The 19,228-nt window shown below is 41.4% G+C and overlaps 1 protein-coding gene across 2 annotated transcripts in view; it reads right to left on the reverse strand.

Moving 5' to 3' along the window:
• LOC146491968 (ATP-binding cassette sub-family C member 4-like) overlaps positions 1–19,228 on the reverse strand; it is a 41,045-nt gene that overhangs the window by 12,946 nt on the left and 8,871 nt on the right. Inside the window, exons 6-19 of one of the 2 annotated variants that reach the window (XM_085150429.1) lie at positions 13,482–13,645; positions 11,773–11,898; positions 10,760–11,009; positions 10,540–10,647; positions 10,336–10,425; positions 8,701–8,892; positions 8,101–8,195; positions 7,438–7,524; positions 4,186–4,282; positions 2,672–2,890; positions 1,322–1,459; positions 1,154–1,191; positions 606–730; positions 295–441 (exon numbers count right to left, since the gene is read on the reverse strand). In XM_085150429.1, the coding sequence (XP_085006555.1) occupies positions 295–441; positions 606–730; positions 1,154–1,191; positions 1,322–1,459; positions 2,672–2,890; positions 4,186–4,282; positions 7,438–7,524; positions 8,101–8,195; positions 8,701–8,892; positions 10,336–10,425; positions 10,540–10,647; positions 10,760–11,009; positions 11,773–11,898; positions 13,482–13,645 (1,876 nt within the window). Of the gene's footprint in view, positions 1–294; positions 442–605; positions 731–1,153; positions 1,192–1,321; positions 1,460–2,671; positions 2,891–4,185; positions 4,283–7,437; positions 7,525–8,100; positions 8,196–8,700; positions 8,893–10,335; positions 10,426–10,539; positions 10,648–10,759; positions 11,010–11,772; positions 11,899–13,481; positions 14,303–19,228 lie in introns of both variants that reach the window. The other variant, XM_085150430.1, reaches the window with a different exon arrangement.

Below are 19,228 nucleotides of genomic sequence, written 5' to 3' on the forward strand. Positions count from 1 at the left end.
TTGTGTCCTTGGGTAAGACACTTCACCTACCGCCTACTGGTGATGGCCAGAGGGGCTGATGGCGCGATATTGCAGCCTCGCTTCTGTCAGTTTGCCCCAGGGCAGCTGTGGCTACAACTGTAGCTGCCTCCACCAGTGTGTGAATGTGAAAGTGAATGAATAGTGGAACTGTAAAGCGCTTTGAGGGCCTAGAAAAGCGCTATATAAATGCAATCCATTATTAACAAACACTAGGCAGATAAATATGAGACTGTTTTCTCTTAAAAATAAAAATAAATCCTATGTAGGCCTCACCTATGGGGTTGACATCAAAGAAGCTAACCGGGGTGTGGAGCACAGCACTAAACATGCTGTTGTGCAGAGTCTGAGCTGATCTCACCAGCCCGTGAAATATCACCAAACTCCTGGCAAAACCAAAGACCACAGCTGCTGCTGTCAAACCTAAAAGTAAACACAGCAGGACTATATTAAAAAAAATAGTTTGGTATTTGATTTACAGCAGGATATTCTACCAAGTAATATAACATAATGGACACTAAACACACATGGGAGTCAACAATAGTATGTGAAGATTTCAGTAAGAACTACAGGACTGAAAGGCTTACCTGAATAAATGCTGAGGTAAAAAGAGAGATTAAACTCTTGGTATGAACTAGTAACATTCATTCCACTTTTAAGGCTAACAGCAGTGACTCTGCTGTTTGTGCCGTTTGTAAAATCATCTCTTGCCCTGTCAGGTGAGAAGAAAATTAAACAAAGTGTGAAACATAAGAACATCACTTAAACAGTCTAATAAAATGTTCTGTAATTAAATGAATAGAAAAGTAAGCTACTGGCTCTACAGAACTGGACTAAAGTCCTGATCTACCACTAATTTTTTATACTTTGCTAGGAAAATGGGACACATGTGTAGTGAGTTATTGAAAACATACATAGAAATATAGAACAGAGGGCAAAAATTGATTTTTTTTTTTTTTTTGCCTTCCCACTGTCCCCAATGCGCTTGCTGTTTTATCAGATCTCTTTGTAGGGCCTTTACATTACAATATATCTAAAAACGTTTTAGCTCATTGAAAGCAAATTATAAAGAAATGAGGTGTATCTCAAGACTTGCACAGTATTACACAGTACTAAAAGTGTGTTGAGTTCTCACCAGTATACCAACCACCAGTCCTGAAGGATATATGCCACCTATTGAAAAAAAAAAAAACCAATAAGAAAAAAGGTTCAACTTGGTTTTGTTTCTTATGTTCACAATAAATAAAAACATAAAAAATCTCCATTCACTTGCTAATGGTACCATTAGAGGTCTGTGACTTACCTCAGCTAGAATACTGAGAAATACTATAACCATTAAAACCAGAAGGCTACAGCCTGCCGTGAAGTATGTAAAATAAATGTGACTGCTGACATTTCCTTCAGCTCGTGTCTCCTCTGCAATAGTTTGAATAGCTTCAACCTGCAAAACAAGAAATTATCCAGGCACATCTTTATACTTGAACATGGTTTTATTGTTTGTAATCTCAGAACAAAGCTGACACTTCATGATAGTGCATCTAAAATAATATTAATGAAAAATATATATATCATGAAAACCTGACCTCAACTCAACAGAACACCTTTAGGATGAATTACAGCGAGGACCATGAGCTAGTCCTTCTTATCCAATGTCAGTGTCTGACCTGATAAATGTGTTTCTGGATGAATGGTCAAATGAGCAAATACTTTTGACATTATAGTTTTTTCTTATATTATATATATTTATTCTTATATTCTTATAATATATTTATTACATGTAACATGAAATTTGACAAAAAGGAACTGTAGAGTAGGAAAAGGTGAGAATTCTTTCAAAGCTGTTGAAAGGGTTGTCAAGAATAGCTGATTTAAGAAATTGGGAGACCTCACATGTGGAAATGGACACATACAGATGTGCTGAAAGCTGCCATCAAAGCAATCTTCAGTAACAACTCTACAGTGCATGCATGCTGATTACCTACACACCACATTACACTGATGCAGTAATTCAGTGTTAAGTGTATAAGTCAGTGTATATGTACCATCCATTACCATATCATGTACCATGAATGAAGACCACACAGCACCATATCAGCTCAATAAAGCACTTCATTCTCAGACTGCAGGCTTACTTGTTGTTGCTACAATATTTGGAAGGCAGAGCCTTCAGCTTTCAGGGCCCTCTCTGTAGAACCAGCTTGTTCCGATCAAATTGATCAAATTAATCAAATGAATGGCTTGTTATCAGGCTTTTGCCAAACTTGATGGCATGCTGAAGAGGTAATCAAACCATTTGATTCAGCTGTGTTGGAGTAGGGATGCATCTAAAAGCTGCAGGACACTAACTCTCGAGGACTGGGATTGGGCATCCCTGACTTAGAGTAAGTGAACTTCTCCAATAGCTACCTGAAGTTAGCATATCTTTTCTAGCCAAATGGCTATCAGGTAATATCTACAAATGTCACATATTAGAAGAAGTAATAAATGGACTTGTTTATATACCATGGTACCATATAGAAACTTTAAAGAAAAAGAGAAAGGACAATGCATGGGGAGTCTGTGAAAATTAATTACATTTTTTTAAAAACAGAAGGTAAAACAACACTATTTTGTAAAAATAGCAATGTTCAATCTCTTTAGTAAATATACATACAGGAAGATGGTCAGTGTAGGTGCTTTCTGGTGGAAGGGGGCAGTTGAGGAAACAGTGTGAACTGTGAGAATCATTTGTCCACCGACTTTGTAAAGACAGTTTTTCTGGGTCAGCAAATTGAGACAAATGCTCCTGCTCCTCATCACATCTCAGCAGGGACACCATATCGAGGCCAGAGGACTGCAGCTCACTGTAGGTTCCCTGGACCATGATTTGACCCTAAAGATGCAACAAAGGAAGTCAGTTACTGGAGATCAAATCTAAGCTGTGTTCAAGTCCCAGCAGAAAACTGGGACATCTGGGCTTCCACTGTCCACTGTTCCATTGCCAAGGTTTTTCTGACCTGATGTCAGCTGAAAGCAGAAATGTCCAGGATTAGCAATTAAGCTAACAATAATGTTAGCCTGCTGTTTTCAGAGAATAGTAAGATTAACATCAAAGTTTTATTTCACATTAAATGGATTAGTTAACATATACCCAGGATGGTCCACAGTCCTGTACAACCATGGCGTTGTGAGTGAAAGTGATATTATGTTATGTTTATGCACAGAAAGATTTTTGAAAGAGAAGATGATCAGATTTCTTAAACTGAACTTGAAAAAATTGTGCATAAATGATCACAATGCATTTAGGTGTGGATGCACAGATTTGTAAAATAGTATTACCTGTGGTCAAAATGCTTCGAATTTGTTTCGATTTTAGAAATGGTTGAAATGTAACCATTTCTACATATATAGGATTATGACTAACACTGATACAAGCGACAGCATTAAAACCACAGACAGATAAGATGAGTAGCAGTTATATCCTTACAGTGTAAGACAGCTCTTCTGAGAAACCTTGGATCCTGGCATTCGTGGTCCTATATACACATATCACCATCTAAACAACAGGTTCTCAACAAGTGTAAATCAATCTAATGAACTAGAGCTGCCCAGTTTACAGCTCAACCAGCCCCAAACATTTCTTTTAAAAGCCAAAGCCCCAGCAGACAACCCACAGGACCGATAATGTCCAGGTGCATGAAACCACAAAACTGTCACAATCCTGGGTCTTCTGGCCCAATGTTGTGAGTATATATATATATATATATATATATATATATATATATATATATATATATATATATATATATATGTTTATGTTTAAGTTTATTAGGTTCTCTAAGTTTCGTCTTTGCCTTTTGTCTTGTACCATTTTGCCAGCCTTAATAAACGGCTCATTTTTGCTACGCTCAAGTTTTGTCGGTCTGCACTTGGGTCCACGTCCTCACTCCACACAGACAGCTTTGTAGCCATACTGTGACATAAACAGCCCAGGTTCATTATGGAATAGGTGAGAGTTGTTTTTGTGGTTTTAATGTCGCAGCTGATCGGGTTATTGTGACAATGTCAGGCCAAGTCTGACCAACTAGGCAGGATTCTGCTGTGGGAATGCTTTATTTATTGCAATGGCATGGATAAGAAGCAGGAGGCAAGCTTCCTTCAAGCAATTTCTTTTACAAGGATACAAACCTCCTTGAGGACCAGGATCTGGTCAACTTCCCTCAGATGTTGCAGCTGATGTGTGACCAGGATACGACACTTGTTCTTCAGAAAGCCACAGATACACCTGATCATAAGCACAGACAGGTGTACACATTTCATAAATAAGAAGTGGAACTTTTCTCCTTTTAAAAATCTCATACAAATCCATACTGCATGACACAACGCAGCTGTGTAATGCGAGCTCAGTCCTCCAGATCCAGATTCATTGTTTGTGTTCATTTAAAGTGATTACAATATTGGAACTATGATACATATATAGCTGACTTGTGTAGCATTTGAGTAAAAGAACATTTAAAGGTCAAATGGGATGTGTGGCAGAAAATATATTTCTACAGGGGGGGGGAAAGATAGTCTGTGGCTGTAATAGAGCAGAAAAGGATCTGTGTGCATCAGAGAGAGGTAACGTGTTACTGTATTCCAATTACTTTTTTCAAGTAACAAGTAAAGTAAGGGATTATTATTGCAAAAAAGGTAATTAGGTTACTTTCCCGTAAGCACGCTGCGTTACTGCGTTACTAAAACCGTGATTTTTTTTTTTGCGAGAATGTCTCATGACAGTGACGTAAGCGAGTGCAACGTTTGTGGCAACAGCTGTGGGCAGATCAAAAATGATAATATAACGTGTGTGGAAGAGAGTATGAGCGTGCAGCGTTTAAAGCGTGGAAGTACTGACCTTACTGAGTTTGATTCCGTAAAAAGTGGCAAAAACATTAGTGTCCGTTGCTCACTGCGTGGGAAGAAAACTTCTTTTTTACAGCAAAAAACCCCCCTAAACTTCCGAACATGCACCAAATACGCTGCCACGGGAATGTGAAACTCCCAGATTCTTCCACTGACCGCTACGACACACCTGCACCAGGGCAAACCTCCGCCTGTCTCACTCCTGCTATACAGGTGAAAATAGAGCAACAGGACCACTGAGTCTTTGATTTTATTTATTTTCTGCTGTGTTTTACGTGCATCTATTTGAAAAAACCTATTTTATTTTATGTGCTGGAATATACAGAAAATAGGTTTAAATGTTAAACAAATTTCTTCCAGTCAGAGAATGTTGCATATGATTTAACGTTTGCTTAAAACATGAAAACTAATAAAACAAGTTTTAAAAAGAGAGTTTTTCATTTGATTACATTTTATATGATGGATTATGCAGAAAAAGTAGAATTTGTCTGAAAGATCTATTGCTTTATTACCTATTTAGGGTGCAAAATGTTTTAAAAAGTAACTAAGTAACTAATTACTTTTGAAAATAAGTAATCAGCAAAGCAATGGGATCACCTAACTGAGAGGCTTTTAAAGGGCTGCTAACAGTTAAATAATGTTTTTTGGAACTGCCAATCATGCAAAGCAACTCTTTTTTTCTTCTTTTTTTTTTGTGTCCCGTTTGGATCTTTAGCCATCAGAATTGTTGTCTTAAGGCCAAGAAAGATGCCAAGCGGATTTATTTTACCAAGTGGATCATCATGGCCTTCCCATATTGGTCCATTTTATTGACCTTTATTATAATTATGTGTTTATTTTACAAACGGGACAGACATGACTGGGGGATAGGACAGGGAGAAAGAATGAAAGAAAGACAGGGAGAGAAAGAAAACCAGAGGGGAGAAGAGACGGTGAGAAAGGGGGAAGAAAGAAAGAAAAACAAACAAAACACATGCAAAGCAACTCTACTGGGGTCCTGAAATAAAAATCATGGCTCGATGTGAGCATAATAATCCCACTTCTAAGTTTACCAGAGATAGTATTGTTGGGTCTTTACTAGAGATGGACCAATCCGATATTACTATCGGTATCGGTCCGATACTGACCTAAATTACTGAATCGGATATCGGAGAGTATGCATCACGGGATAGAACGGCTGTGGTGTGCGAGACCTTTCGGTGGTCTGGTTGAGTATTTGTAGCATTTCATCTCCGAGGAAATTATCCCAGAGAGAAGTAAAGCAAGTGTGTAAGTTCACCTCTGAATGTTTGTAAAGCATTCCAGCGTTAAGCTTAACAACCGATATATGGAGGGACTGCCTCTTCTCTCTCCCTCCTGCTGCTACTTTAATCATGAAACTGCTTAATGATCAGCTGATCGGCTTTTCTGTCGCGAGTCCGTCTCTCTTGTTTGTTTATCGCCCACTTCGCACCAGAAAGAGGAAACCAGCGGCTGAACAACAGCAGCACGTTTAAGCTTGATAATCTGTTGTTAGAATTTATTTAATATTACTTTCTACACCAGGATCTTTTTCTACGCAGCTGACGGCTGGTAACTGTGCAGGGGCGGATCTAGCAAAGTTTAGCCAGGGGGGCCGATAGGGCATGAACAGGAAAAAGGGGGCACAAAGACATACTTTTCTTTCTTGTTCTCATTTAAAATGTCGAGCTTTTAATAAATAATTATCTGAATCTCACACCCAAAGTTTGATGTAAAATGTATAGAAGTCCATTACTGTATATAGTAACTATTAAGTCTAATATACCCTAGTAAGCTAGTACTTTTTCCTTTGGGAAGATACCATCTGTGCAGTCTGCAATTCTGTTGAAGAAAGATGTTGAATCTATTTAATTATTCTTGAAAAATAATTTCTTTCTGTGCATTTTTCCCCTGCATCAAATTAAATTTGATTACGTAGATTAAGCATCATGAGGAGGAGGGTGGTTCCCTATTTTTTTTTTTTTTTTTTTTGCTGGGAGTTTGCAACCCTATTAGTTAGGTTGCTTACTCTTTAAAATACAAGAATAGGGAGGATGGAGTAGGTTTAAGTTTATGTTGCTGAACTATGAAATATTTTGGGTGCTGTGTATTTTTTGCATACAGGTATAACAGAATAGCTTTAGTGTTTTGGTTTTTTTTAAACTTGAGTTTGAACTTATACAAAATGCAGCAAGATATTAAAAAAAACGTTTTATTGATTAAAAAACACACTATATCGGATTCATATCGGTATCGGCCGATATTCAAATTTATGATATCGGTATCGGTATTGGTAACGGACATAAAAACGTGGTATCATGCCATCTCTAGTCTTTACTTTACAGTATAAAGTGCCATGAAATGGCCGGTGTTGAATTGAAAACCCAAATTCTGTCACCTAAATCTAACCTTACAATTAATAATTCCCTTAGTTTCTATAAAACAGAGATAAGTAGCATGTAGAATATACTATACATAATGTATATGGATACATATGGGTATCTTTTCAGGACACAGAGAATTGTGAGCAGTCATTACTTGTCGAAAAGATGTTTTCCAACTTCTGCATCCACAGCACTCAAAGGGTCATCCAGGAGGTAGATGTCTGCATCCTCATACACAGCCCTGTAAAAATAAGTGCTTTGATTATGCCATATGAAGTAGAACAACTATAACAACAGCAGTGTGCATACCTGGTATTAAAATCCTAGTTCTTTTGTATTCTTTACGGCCAAGAAAGACACGGCTCAAAGTGGTCTTTTACTTAGAAAATTATCTTTAATTTTACATCTTCCAGAATATGGAGACCTGAACACACAAGCTCAGGTCTCAAGCAGAAAAAGGAAGCCAGGTTATTTATGTACTTCTCGACATCACACCACACTTTAAGTTTCGATCAAACACTCTGCTTAGTTTCACTTTCTGCCTGCAGTTACCTCGCCCTGCAAAAGCATGCAACTTCCTGACAGTACTTTTAGCTCAAACTCAAAGCTGGCCCTCTCTTATACCTAAACCAATATAATCAGCAAATAAGATTCAAAATATATATTTCAAAACTCAACACTGGAGGGTTAAAAAAATTGCCTGAACATGTAACTTTTTACTGCCTCTACCGAATTCAAATCTGTTGAGGATTATACTAAAAATGGAACCTCTCTCCTGTGCGTAACAATGACGTAACTGCTGTGACTGTCCTCGTACCTCGCCAGGTTTAAACGAGCTTTCTGTCCCCCACTGAGTGTGGCTCCTCTGTCTCCAATCAGTGTCAGGTCTCCATCTGGGAACATCTCCAGGTCCTGCACAAAATGTAGGTGTAACACAAATAAATGTGAATGCCAAAAGTAGGGGAACATTTTTGTCATTTAATAAATATTGGCAGTTTGGTTTTGTTCTTCAGAATATTAGCAAAATAGGCTATCCTGTACTATAAGCAAAGATGCAGATTCCAGGACAAGTATTAATGATCGAAATGCAGACTAGGCATTAAAAACATAAGAGGAAAGGAAAAGCCTGAGAATAACTAGCAAAGAAACTATGAATACAAAACATAAAATCAAAATGAAAACACAGAAAATTGCAGAGAGTGTGAGTCCAAAGCTGAAAACGCTGGGTACAAAACCCAGAATCATGATAGAAGAAGCCTGATTTGTGGACCTGCATCTGCTTCTCTGTAAAGTTCAGGTCCATGAAATCCAAAAGCTTCTCAGTAGTAGTTCAGGCTTTAGAAGCTTTTCAGTCATAGTTTTTCAAATAGTATTTCATGAACACAACATTCAGCTTTGATTGAACACATTAGCTCACCTTCTTCAGAGCACAAGCTCTAAGGACCCGCTCATATTTCTTGGGGTTAAGTTCTCTCCCAAAAAGGATGTTGCTGCGAATGGTTCCAGGGAACACCCACGGTTGCTGGGATGCGTAGGTTAACTGACCTTTGACCTTCAGTGTGCCTGTGTCATGAGGAAGCTCTCCCAGGATTGCACTCAGCAGGGATGACTGAGGAAAACATGGATGTCATGCATGTAAGCTGGGTAAATTGCATTTTTTTTGTTTTTGTCAGTGACAAATACATGCAGACCCCTGCAATGGTTTGGCACTTTGTTTCCGAGTTGCTATGGTGCAATGGCCCAGACAAATTCTGGACCTCAACACAATTGAAACACCTTGGCAGAACCATAAAAGAGCTGTGTATAAACATATGCCTCTAAGCCTGAATAAACTGAATAATGACTGATAAAGTAAGTCATAAAGATCAGATTATGTCTAGCTACTTTTGCTAAAGGTAAATCTACAAGGTACTGAATCATGGGCCACATATTTCATAGGACTCTATGCAGTAACATAAAAAAACCAAAAAAAACCAAAGCAAAAAACCTTCACTCTTTTACAAATCAAATCAAATCAAGTACACTGCTAAAAGAAAGAATTAAAGGATTTTTTTTAAATAAATGTATAGCATCTAGTCAGTTAAACCTTTGGGATATTGATGTGATCAGTCAAATAGCAGAGGGGGTTGTTAGTCGATACCTGGACCCTACAGAGATTGCACAGGTAGTCCATCTCCCACATGGTAAAACGGTAAATGAGATTCCAGGAGACAAGCAAGTGTTCTAGGAAAACTGGGCAAGGCTGTAGAAGGCCCTTAACCCATCATCAGGACTGGGATCTGCTCCGTTTTACAACAAGGAGAAACTGGATGAGCACTGCCAAAACCCTACAAAATGACAATAATGGCGCCAGAGAGCCCAGTGCCCTCTGGTAAGCCCTGTGCTCACCACCCAGCACCATGGAACCCAACTAACGTTTGCCATAGAATACCAGAATTGGTAGGTCCTCCACTTGCACGCTGTCGTTTTCAAAGATGAAAGGAGGCTTATCCTGAGCACATGTGACAGAACTGAAAGGGTCTGGAGAAGTCGTGGAAAAACGTATGTTGTGTAACATCATTCAGGGTTGGTGGTGAGTCACTGGCATATTGATAGAGGGATGCACAAACCTCTACAGGCTAGGCAACGGCACCCTGACTTTCATTAGATATTGTGATAAAGTCCTTGAACTTTATCAGACCATATGCTTGTGGGTCCTGGATTCTTCCTGGTGCACAGCAATGTCCAACCTCATGTGGTGAGAGTATGCAGGCAGTTCTTGAAGGACGAAGGAACTAATACCACTGACTGGCACCCACACTCACCTGACCTAAATCAATAGAACACCTCTGAGACATTACGTTTCAGTTCATCCAATGTTGCCAGGTTGCACTACCTAACATATTACTCAGTGCACATCAGTAATGATGATTTGTTTTCCCATTGAGATCTGATATGTTATTAAAGTGGTTATTTGTTGAGCAGTGTATAAGAATCCGGTAATAAACCGTTAGGTTAAAGACTCCTATAATCTTAGGGTGGATGCTAAGATAGATTACACAAGTTTACTGACCTTTCCGGCCCCCACTGGTCCGATTACAGTCAGAAGTTGATGTGACTTTGCTGTGATGGAAACATTCTGAAGAGATGGTGCATCCAAACTCTAAACAAAGACAAAAATGGCAGCAAGTACTACATCAAACTATAAAGTTTGCAGGAACAGTCATTGTTCTACAACAATATGTTACACCGCTACAAAATATATTACACTATTTACCTTATCCCAGTAGCAGGTCAGTTTCTCGATCTCAATAGAGTTTCCCCCCTTTTCCGCCAAAGGCAACATAATGTTTTTTCTCTCAACCTCTTCCAGTAGGAGAAAATTCTGGGAAAATGATATACATGGTTTAACACCAGCTTTGGAAATTGCTTGTCTATCTTGGACATGACTACTGAATTGCCAACTTTTCCTACAGTTTATGACAGAAATTAATTACCTTAATCCTGCGAATGCTCACCACAGTCTCTGACAACTTCTCAATGGCCAGAGGAAAGAACAGGGTCAGGGTGACCTTAATTGTACCATACAGGGACATGGTGACAAACACCTGGCTGGCAGTCATAGTGTTCCCCAAAAGAGTGTAGACCGTGAAGGTAACAAAGATTATGAGCTTGCTGCTGGCAAAGAAGGAAGCCATGTTGAGTCCTCGTAAGTAGGAGCTCTTTAATATCCGACTGATTTCTTTCCTACAAACATAAGAGAACATATGTGGATGGATTACATAGTTGAAGCAAAGTTTTAAGTTTAAATTTGGCAGGATGTTGAGCAACATCTGTTTCACTTTGATATGTCTATGGCAGTAATTATATATTTAATTTTTAATTTATGAAGGAAAAAGGGGAAAAAAAGTCAGAGTGTAGCTTTTTGTGAATTCCCATGTTTTCCCTGTGCCTGCATAAGTTCTGCCTAAGTACTCTTGGATAACCAAGAGTTTAGGGGTCACTATTGATATGAGTTTCAGCAGGAGGACAACAGTACCAATTAAGAACACCCCATAAAATAAAGTAGTAATATAAACTTTTTCACAAATTGAAGAAAAGACAAGCAAACATAAAATGTAAACATGTTGCAAAAGGAGGATTTATGTAAGAGTTGTAGCATTTGCACCTATGTGAAAAATGTGGAAATCCTAAGTGATTTTCAGAAAAGTTGATCTCTGACCTTGGGGTTAAGGTCAGCGGGATTTGAACTTATCTGAGATTTCTAGTAGGTGCATCGTTGGTCTGAATTTGAAAATCCTATATCGCCTCATTCTGGAGTTCATTCACAAACTTGGTATTGTCGTCCTTGTGTTTTGACGACAATACCCCGTGAGCCTGTCAGAGCTGAGGGCTAAATCAGTTGATGATGGAGAGGGGTACCAAATAAAGGATAATATATGCAATAGTATTCTGCCAGGTTCAGAAAATGATTCCTGTCAAAACAATACCAGTTTGTTCTCATCCTTACTTTCTAACTTCAGTCACCAGGGCTGAGAACCGTTTCTCCCAGACATACATCTTGATTATCCTTATGCCAGACACCACTTCATTCATGATACGGATTCTGCTGTCAGTAAGGACTGCTGTTTTGCTCCTGCCAAAAAACAACAACAAAAAACCCCACAACATGTCATTGAGTCCGCTAGTTTTCCTAATGATACGTTATAAATAACATATTAGTGCATGAGAAAATAGACACAGTCATTGAACATTGTTAAACAGGTCCTGTCATGGTCCTGGGTTTGGACTCGAGTTTCAGAGTTTGGAACTTGTTTTAAAATGTTTTTAGATTTATAGGGAACGTTTAGTTCTTACTTCGAATCTTTTTAGTTCAAGTTTCTATTTCTGTTGGTTGGGTTGTTCTTCATTGTTTGTTTCCCTGTGTCTTGTTTCCCTGGCGTTTCCTGTCTGATTTCTACATTAGCTCCGGTCTTGCAAAATATTTGCATGGCTTCAGTATCAGCTTTAACATTCCCTGGTTATCTAGGTGAAGGTCATTACTAATACAGACTGATTATACAGAACCTTAAACACACTTCGATCAGTTAATAGAGCTCACACTCTTTAGAGAGCTCATATAAATCTACATTCTTCATGAAATGCAACAACTCAACAAAAAGTAGTTTTTGTCACAGTGGTGTGATGATCAGCTGTGCACTTAGCATGCTGAGGTTAAAAACTCAAAATATATCAGTAGGTTGTGATCTGGAAAATGATGTGGAATGATATGATATGGAAATTTCTATTAGTTTTTCCATATGATGGAACACGTCCGCAGTATTTCAGAAATAATTATGAGTAGTGGAAACAAATGTATCCCAGGAAAGAAAAACACCAGAAGGGAACTCAGTGTACCGGGGTGGAATAAAGGTTTTGGTAAATCAGTAAGAGACAGGAATCTGGCTGCAGAACACCGAGGAGAGAGAAATACAGTACAAAAGGCTAAAAGCCCAAGAAAAAAAAAAGTTACACAGAGAGTATTTTGGGAAATTTGTTGAGAGTTGAGATGTCAGTGGGGGAAATCTTTTGACTCAGTAGTCTGTGCCAATCTTTCTAGAATTGAAACCGAGTTAGGAAGAACTCTGCAGAAGTTCTGTAAAATAATGTGCCCACAGTAAGAAAACAAGAGAAACAGAAGGTTTTCTGTGTATTAACAAACACTTCCTGCACAGGAGAGTCTGGGCAATGAGCTACCAGAACATTTTGTGTAATTTCAAACATTTCTTACAATTTAATTTGTGCGAACATGTCTTTCATTTACTACAGCAACATTTCTTTAGAAAAGAAAAATCACAGCGCCACTCGTCCAGCCTGCTTAAGATCAAAGTAAGTTGTATGTGGCCCTCAAGGTAAAATGAGTTTGACCTCCTTGGTTTACAAAGTACCAGAGGAGGGCAGCAATGCACCTTTGTGTCTAAAATCCAAGAAGAAGTCTGGCAGTCTGCCTGTTTAACCACCTTTGTGTGTCTCAGTTCGGGTTTTGGAATTTCCTGGATTAGTCTTTTTTGTGTGTGGATATTTTGGAGCTTGTGAACATCGGGCTTCTACTTTAATAAAAAGGTCTGTTTTACATTTGCCCAATTTGCCCATGAGTCCTGCAGTCGGGTCTTGTTTCTTGCTGTACGTTGAGAGGTCTATAGATTGAAAGATCCATGTACTTCTCCAGTTATCCTTTACCTGAAGATGCCGAAGAGTTTTCCAAACCAGGTCTGTATCGGCATCATAACTGCAATTGTTGCCACACCTGCCAGGCACGAGGGGCCGATCTCATACCAAAGGAAAATGATGATTACCATTGCTTGCAGAGGTCCCACCCACAAGTAGTGCAGTCTGAGTGTAATCTGTAGAGGTCATTATAAATGACATTTTGAAAAGTGTGTGACATTTGGAAGTGGCGGTCACAACTTGGATAAAACTGTCAGTCACCATAAAGAGCCTGTAATGTAAGCAAACATAGATGCCCAAGATTTGGAGAAATGTGCTCCATATGGTCAACAAATTTTAGGAATACTTAAGGTGTCTCAATAAAGTGTTGGGTAACTACATGCCGATAGAACAGCTTTAAGATGCTTGTGATTCTCGTGTGACTGCAATCACCCTCACATGTTAATCAGTCGTGTCAGGCTTTAAGCTATCCCAAAAAGGATTCCTTTGTGGCATTAACAAAATAGCTGCAGAGACTTGCTTTTAATGCCTGACTGCAGTTAACCAGGGTGGATGAGCGTGTTTCATTTGTGGAAGTACAGATGTTTTATTCAAATGCCTGCCTAATATTTTTTGAAAACAACTTCCTGTGAATTAGACAAAAGCAAACTTAATTGTCCTACCCATACAAAAATTGCCTATATACATCCTTATGACATAGCTAGCTATCAGTTGAAGGTTTGCTATCAGTCAATCTCATTGGTTAGAAGTTATTGTGAGGTCTTGTATTAGCTCAAAATCAGTCATCTTGTGATGCCAGTGTCTGAACAGGGACTCGCCAGACCTTATGGATCCTGGAAGTGGACAGAAATGTTTCGTCATACAATAAATGTGATCTCTCTGGACAACTTTGTATTGATTTGCTTTATATTGACACTTCCAGACCTCTTCCCTGCCCTATATATAACATCAAGCAGAAGGTCAAGAGTTCAGATTTTTCATCTTTATCATTCTCCTGTGGCAAGTTAGTGTAGTAACTTTTAAATAATATCTTGTTAAAAGTCCGCTTGTTCACTATAACTGTTTTAGACTACGTTACCCATGATGCACCTCGGTATCTGTACTTCCGGTTGGGAACTGTTCAGCGCAGTTCTGCACAGATGAGAGGTGTGTCGGAGGAGTAACGTATTTACTTGCGTTCCTGTGTGGGTTAATACTGTGTGCGTGCTTACCATGTGAGTATTGTAAGATGAGAGTGATGCTTATTTGACTTTATCTGTGTAATACTACGTAATCTGTGTAAGAAGCTAGTCCCGTTGCTATCGCTAAGATGCGTTTTTTTGGCCTACTACAGGCAGCCTTGTGTTCAGCCCATATTTCATTTCATATACGACTTACTGTCAAGCATTGTGGTTGTAGGTGGATGTAACTATTTACTATGTTTATTCTCTGAATCGTTGTAATCTGCAGAGGTCTGGTTTGCCAATTTATATACAGCCAGAAATTCATTTATGGTCCTAGGGTGCCATCTAGTGGCCATGAGGTTATGGCAGATTGTATAACATTACGCTGGAAACCCACAATACTGTATAAGGGGTACACTGCTATCCATAGCGGTTAATACAAATGTTTGTTCTTTCTGCTTACAGATGACCACACACACCCATATACACACTCACACCCCCTTTACCTGCATGTGAATACTGTAATGCAATCGCCTCCCTACCAACGCTATACGTCCTGTTGATTTCATATGCCACCTCCTTATTAAAGTTATTGGAACTACATCACTGTGGAGTACCATTCCTTCTGACCGAGGACGACTCAGTTGAAGCGTGATCGGCAATCAGTGCAAACATATCTTACAAGTGGTTCTTCGAGCCGGATTCGCCTTGGCTGAGTTAATGAGATGGCAAACCCTCAGGATAGAAGTGCATCGAGTAGCCCCTGTCCAACGCGGGAGAAGAAGCTTCCAGGACATCTGGTGGACTATGAGCACAACCTAACTGAGCCACCCAAGCCATCTAGAGCTCCAAGTAGTTCAAGCAGCTCCGACTATGAAGAGGATGAGCGATGGCAGAGGATGGAATGAGTTTGGAGCAGTGTCCTCCAACACATGTCAACTGCAAGTGTCTATGGAGGAAACTCGTGGGACATTACTAAAGCAGGTGGAGCGTTTGGAGCAAGCTCCTAAACCAGGTAGTCCTCTTCCCCCAGAAACAGGAGCGTTAGAACAACCCCAACATATTTCCTCCATAACAGAAGTTGCACCACTACAACCTATCAGTGAGGTGTTACATGATACCACAGAGCCACTAACTGTGCCAGTAATACCCTCAGAGCAGGGCACCACAACACCTGCGAACATGCCGACGCCAGTAGAAACATCTGCTCCATCACCTCCTCGTAAAGTGAGCCTTCACACTCAGCCAGTGCTGCACCCTGCCACTTATGTAGCTGCATCAACACCACTCAGGAGACCTGGACGATGCACTGCTGAACCCTTCTCATATCAGCGATCGGAACATCAGCTCCTTATAAACAGGCCAGGCCAGGTGCAGCTATTACATCCTGCAGCCCCAGCTGATCAGCCACTACAACATGCTCATCTTTCAGTGCACCAGCTATCACAGGCTGTGGACCCAGTGAGTCTGCAGCAGATGTCACATCCCGCTGCTCCTGTCTTCCAAGTCAGACATCCAGCTAATCCTGTGTACTTGCAGCAACCTTCACGTCCACCAGCGCCTGTGACTCAGCCATCACAGTGGGCAGAAGCTCATCGCCCTGTGCCCACCATACTGCATCCTGAAGCTTTGCCCAATCCAGCTGGCAAATACTATGTTCTTTATCCCTCAGGAGGTAACTATTCATCATCTTCCTCTGCTGAACACCATAATCCACAGGTTGCCACAACTTACCCAGCAGGAACGCCTCTACCAAACCTGATGGAGATGATGGTGGCGTCTTCATATGGCATTCCAAAGCCTAAGCTGGTGATCTTCCGGTCAGGGAGAGAGAGTGACTTCGCCTTATTAAAGAAAGGGCTGGACAGCACCTTAGGGCCACATTCTCATCTGGGAGAAGATTACAAGTATCAGGTCCTTCTAGATCATCTAGAGCATCCCAGCGCCCTACAGGTAGCCAAGCGCTACATTCACGACCGCACTCCCTACACTAGTGCAATGAGGGCGCTAGAGCAGAGGTATGGACAGCCAAGGCAGTTAGTCCAAAGTGAGCTTAGCACTATCTTAAACTGCCCCCCTATTAGAGCCGGAGACTCTCAAGCTATTGAAGACCTCTCCCTGTCGGTGTCCAGCCTGGTCGGGCTTCTCAGTACCATGGATGAAGTAGCAGCCAGACAGACTGCTTACCAAGCTCCCTCTGAACTACAGGGACAACTTCATCGAGTACTGTATCACCCGGGGGATCATCCGCAGTGGCAGCAGCCGAACATACAATATGTATGACTTCTCAGAATGGCTCGAACGGAAATCCCAAGTCCTTCAGCTATCCAGACAAGCCTCTCAAATGCCCCCGGACAAGCCATGTCCAGAGAAGAACCTACTCAAAGCCTCAGCAGGGCTCAAGCCACACAACAAATCTGCTTCCATCTACTATGGTCCAAATCCAGCTCAAGCCAAGCTAAAACAGGAGGGAGAATCTACAGCTCCAGATCCGACAGTCCAACCTAAGAAGAGACAGAAGTTCAAACCTTATTGTCCATACTACGAAGGGACAGAGCATTATCTGAATGGCTGTGAGGGATTCAAAAGGCTAGACCTCAAAGCTATGGCTACCTGGATTACCGAGAAGGCCAAATGCTGGCACTCTGGCCGTAAACATTCTCCAGAGCAGTGTACTCTGAAGAAGCCGTGCAGCACCTGTGGTGACCAGCATTTGTCAGTGCTCCATGACCTGGTTGAGACCAAGAAGCGGGACCCTAACATACTAACTGTGAGTACTAGTATGGTCTACCTAGACTATTCAAGTCACTCAGGTCGTGTTATGCTTAAGGTAGTACCAATCCAACTACATCATGGGGGCAAATCACTGGATACATTTGCTGTGCTCGATGACGGCTCAGAGAAGACTGTTGTGCTTCCTGCGGCAGTTAAATCTCTAGGTTTGAAACAGGAGGAAGCAACACTCTCACTGAGAACTATCCGTCGAGATGTCATCCAGATGAAGGGAGGCTTTGTCTCATTTCAGGTGTCACCAAGGGCTAAGCCCAAAGTGAGATACAAAGTAACACATGCCTTCACAGCCCAACAACTGAGCCTAGCTACTCAGTCATGTCCAGCTGAACAGCTAAAGAAGAAGTATCTTCACTTACAAAAGGTCCAGATTGAGGGATTTAACCAGGTCCAACCTTTGGTGCTGATTGGCTCAGATAACGCTCATCTCATCACCCCTGTCCGTCCTGTCCTTCGGGGGTCGTCCAAAGGGCCAGTAGCCATCCGCACCAAGCTCGGATGGGCCATTCAGGGGCCGGCCAGTAGTATGCCTACATCTGAGGGGGACCTGCAGTGCCTGAACATGTGCCTTTCTCCTGCAGAGACCCTGCATCAAGATGTGAAGCGTTTGTGGCAACTAGATGCTCCCCCCTACAGGACAGAGAAGGAGGTCACATGGTCAAAGGAGGACAGAGAGGCGGTAGCTATGTTGGAAACAAAGACCATCAGAGTCCCAGTAGACGGGGTGGAGAGATACGCCACTCCGCTGCTGAGAAGAAGGGACTTTCCACGGATGTGTGTCTCTCCTGAAGCAGTAAAAGGCCTCCTCAGATCTACCGAACGCAAGCTGGCCAAGAATCCTGATCTGACCCTCACATACAGCCAGGAGATCCACAGGTTAGTAGATTCTGGTTATGTTGTTAAGCTGAGCCCAGATGAGACACAGACACAGATGAGACAGAGTCTACTCTTTGAGTAGACTCTGTCCACACAGCCTTCTATGTGGATAACTGTTTGCAGGCCCTGTCCAACCCAGAAGAGGCAAAGCAGCTTATCGACCGAATGAGAGATTTACTCATTGAAGGAGGATTCGAGATACGTCAGTGGGCGCGCAACGTGCCCGAAGTAGTTGCTCACCTGCCCGCTTCAGCTAGATCAGAGAGCTGCGAGCTTTGGCTGAACTTCAAAAGTCTCGACCCACAAGAGTCAACATTAGGACTCAGCTGGCATTGCCCGACAGATGTCCTGGGATATAAGCACCGCCCTATAACCTACTCCACGGTCACGCTGCGCAATGTGTACAAGGTACTAGCTACCCAGTATGACCCCCTAGGTTATATTTGTCCCTACACTACAAGGGCCAAGTTGATTGTACAGGCCCTGTGGAGCACAGAGAGAGGATGGGATGAGCCCATCGAAGGGAATCTACTTCAGTCCTGGCTGGAGTGGGAAGGTGAACTGTCACACCTTCAGCATGTCACCATTCCCCGCTGCTACGCTCCTCCTCACAACTCCAGCAATGTGACATACGAGGCTCACATATTCTGTGACACATCAGAAAAGGCGTATGGGGCTGTGGCTTATCTCCGAGTAATCGAGCAACAACTGCCCATCGCCACATCATGCCTGATGGCTCGCTCCAGAGTGGCCCCACGCAAACAGGTGTCAATGCCCCGGCTGGAGCTTTGCGCAGCACTCACAGGAGCCCAATTGGCCAAATTACTCCAGACGGAGCTCACCATTCTCCTGCAGTCGATCTACCTGTGGACAGACTCTACAACGGTGCTGCAGTGGATCCAGTCTAGTTCCTGTCGCTATAAGGTATTT

The sequence above is a fragment of the Neolamprologus multifasciatus genome, chromosome 23, assembly GCF_963576455.1.
Source record: "Neolamprologus multifasciatus chromosome 23, fNeoMul1.2, whole genome shotgun sequence".
NCBI classification, from domain to species: domain Eukaryota; kingdom Metazoa; phylum Chordata; class Actinopteri; order Cichliformes; family Cichlidae; genus Neolamprologus; species Neolamprologus multifasciatus.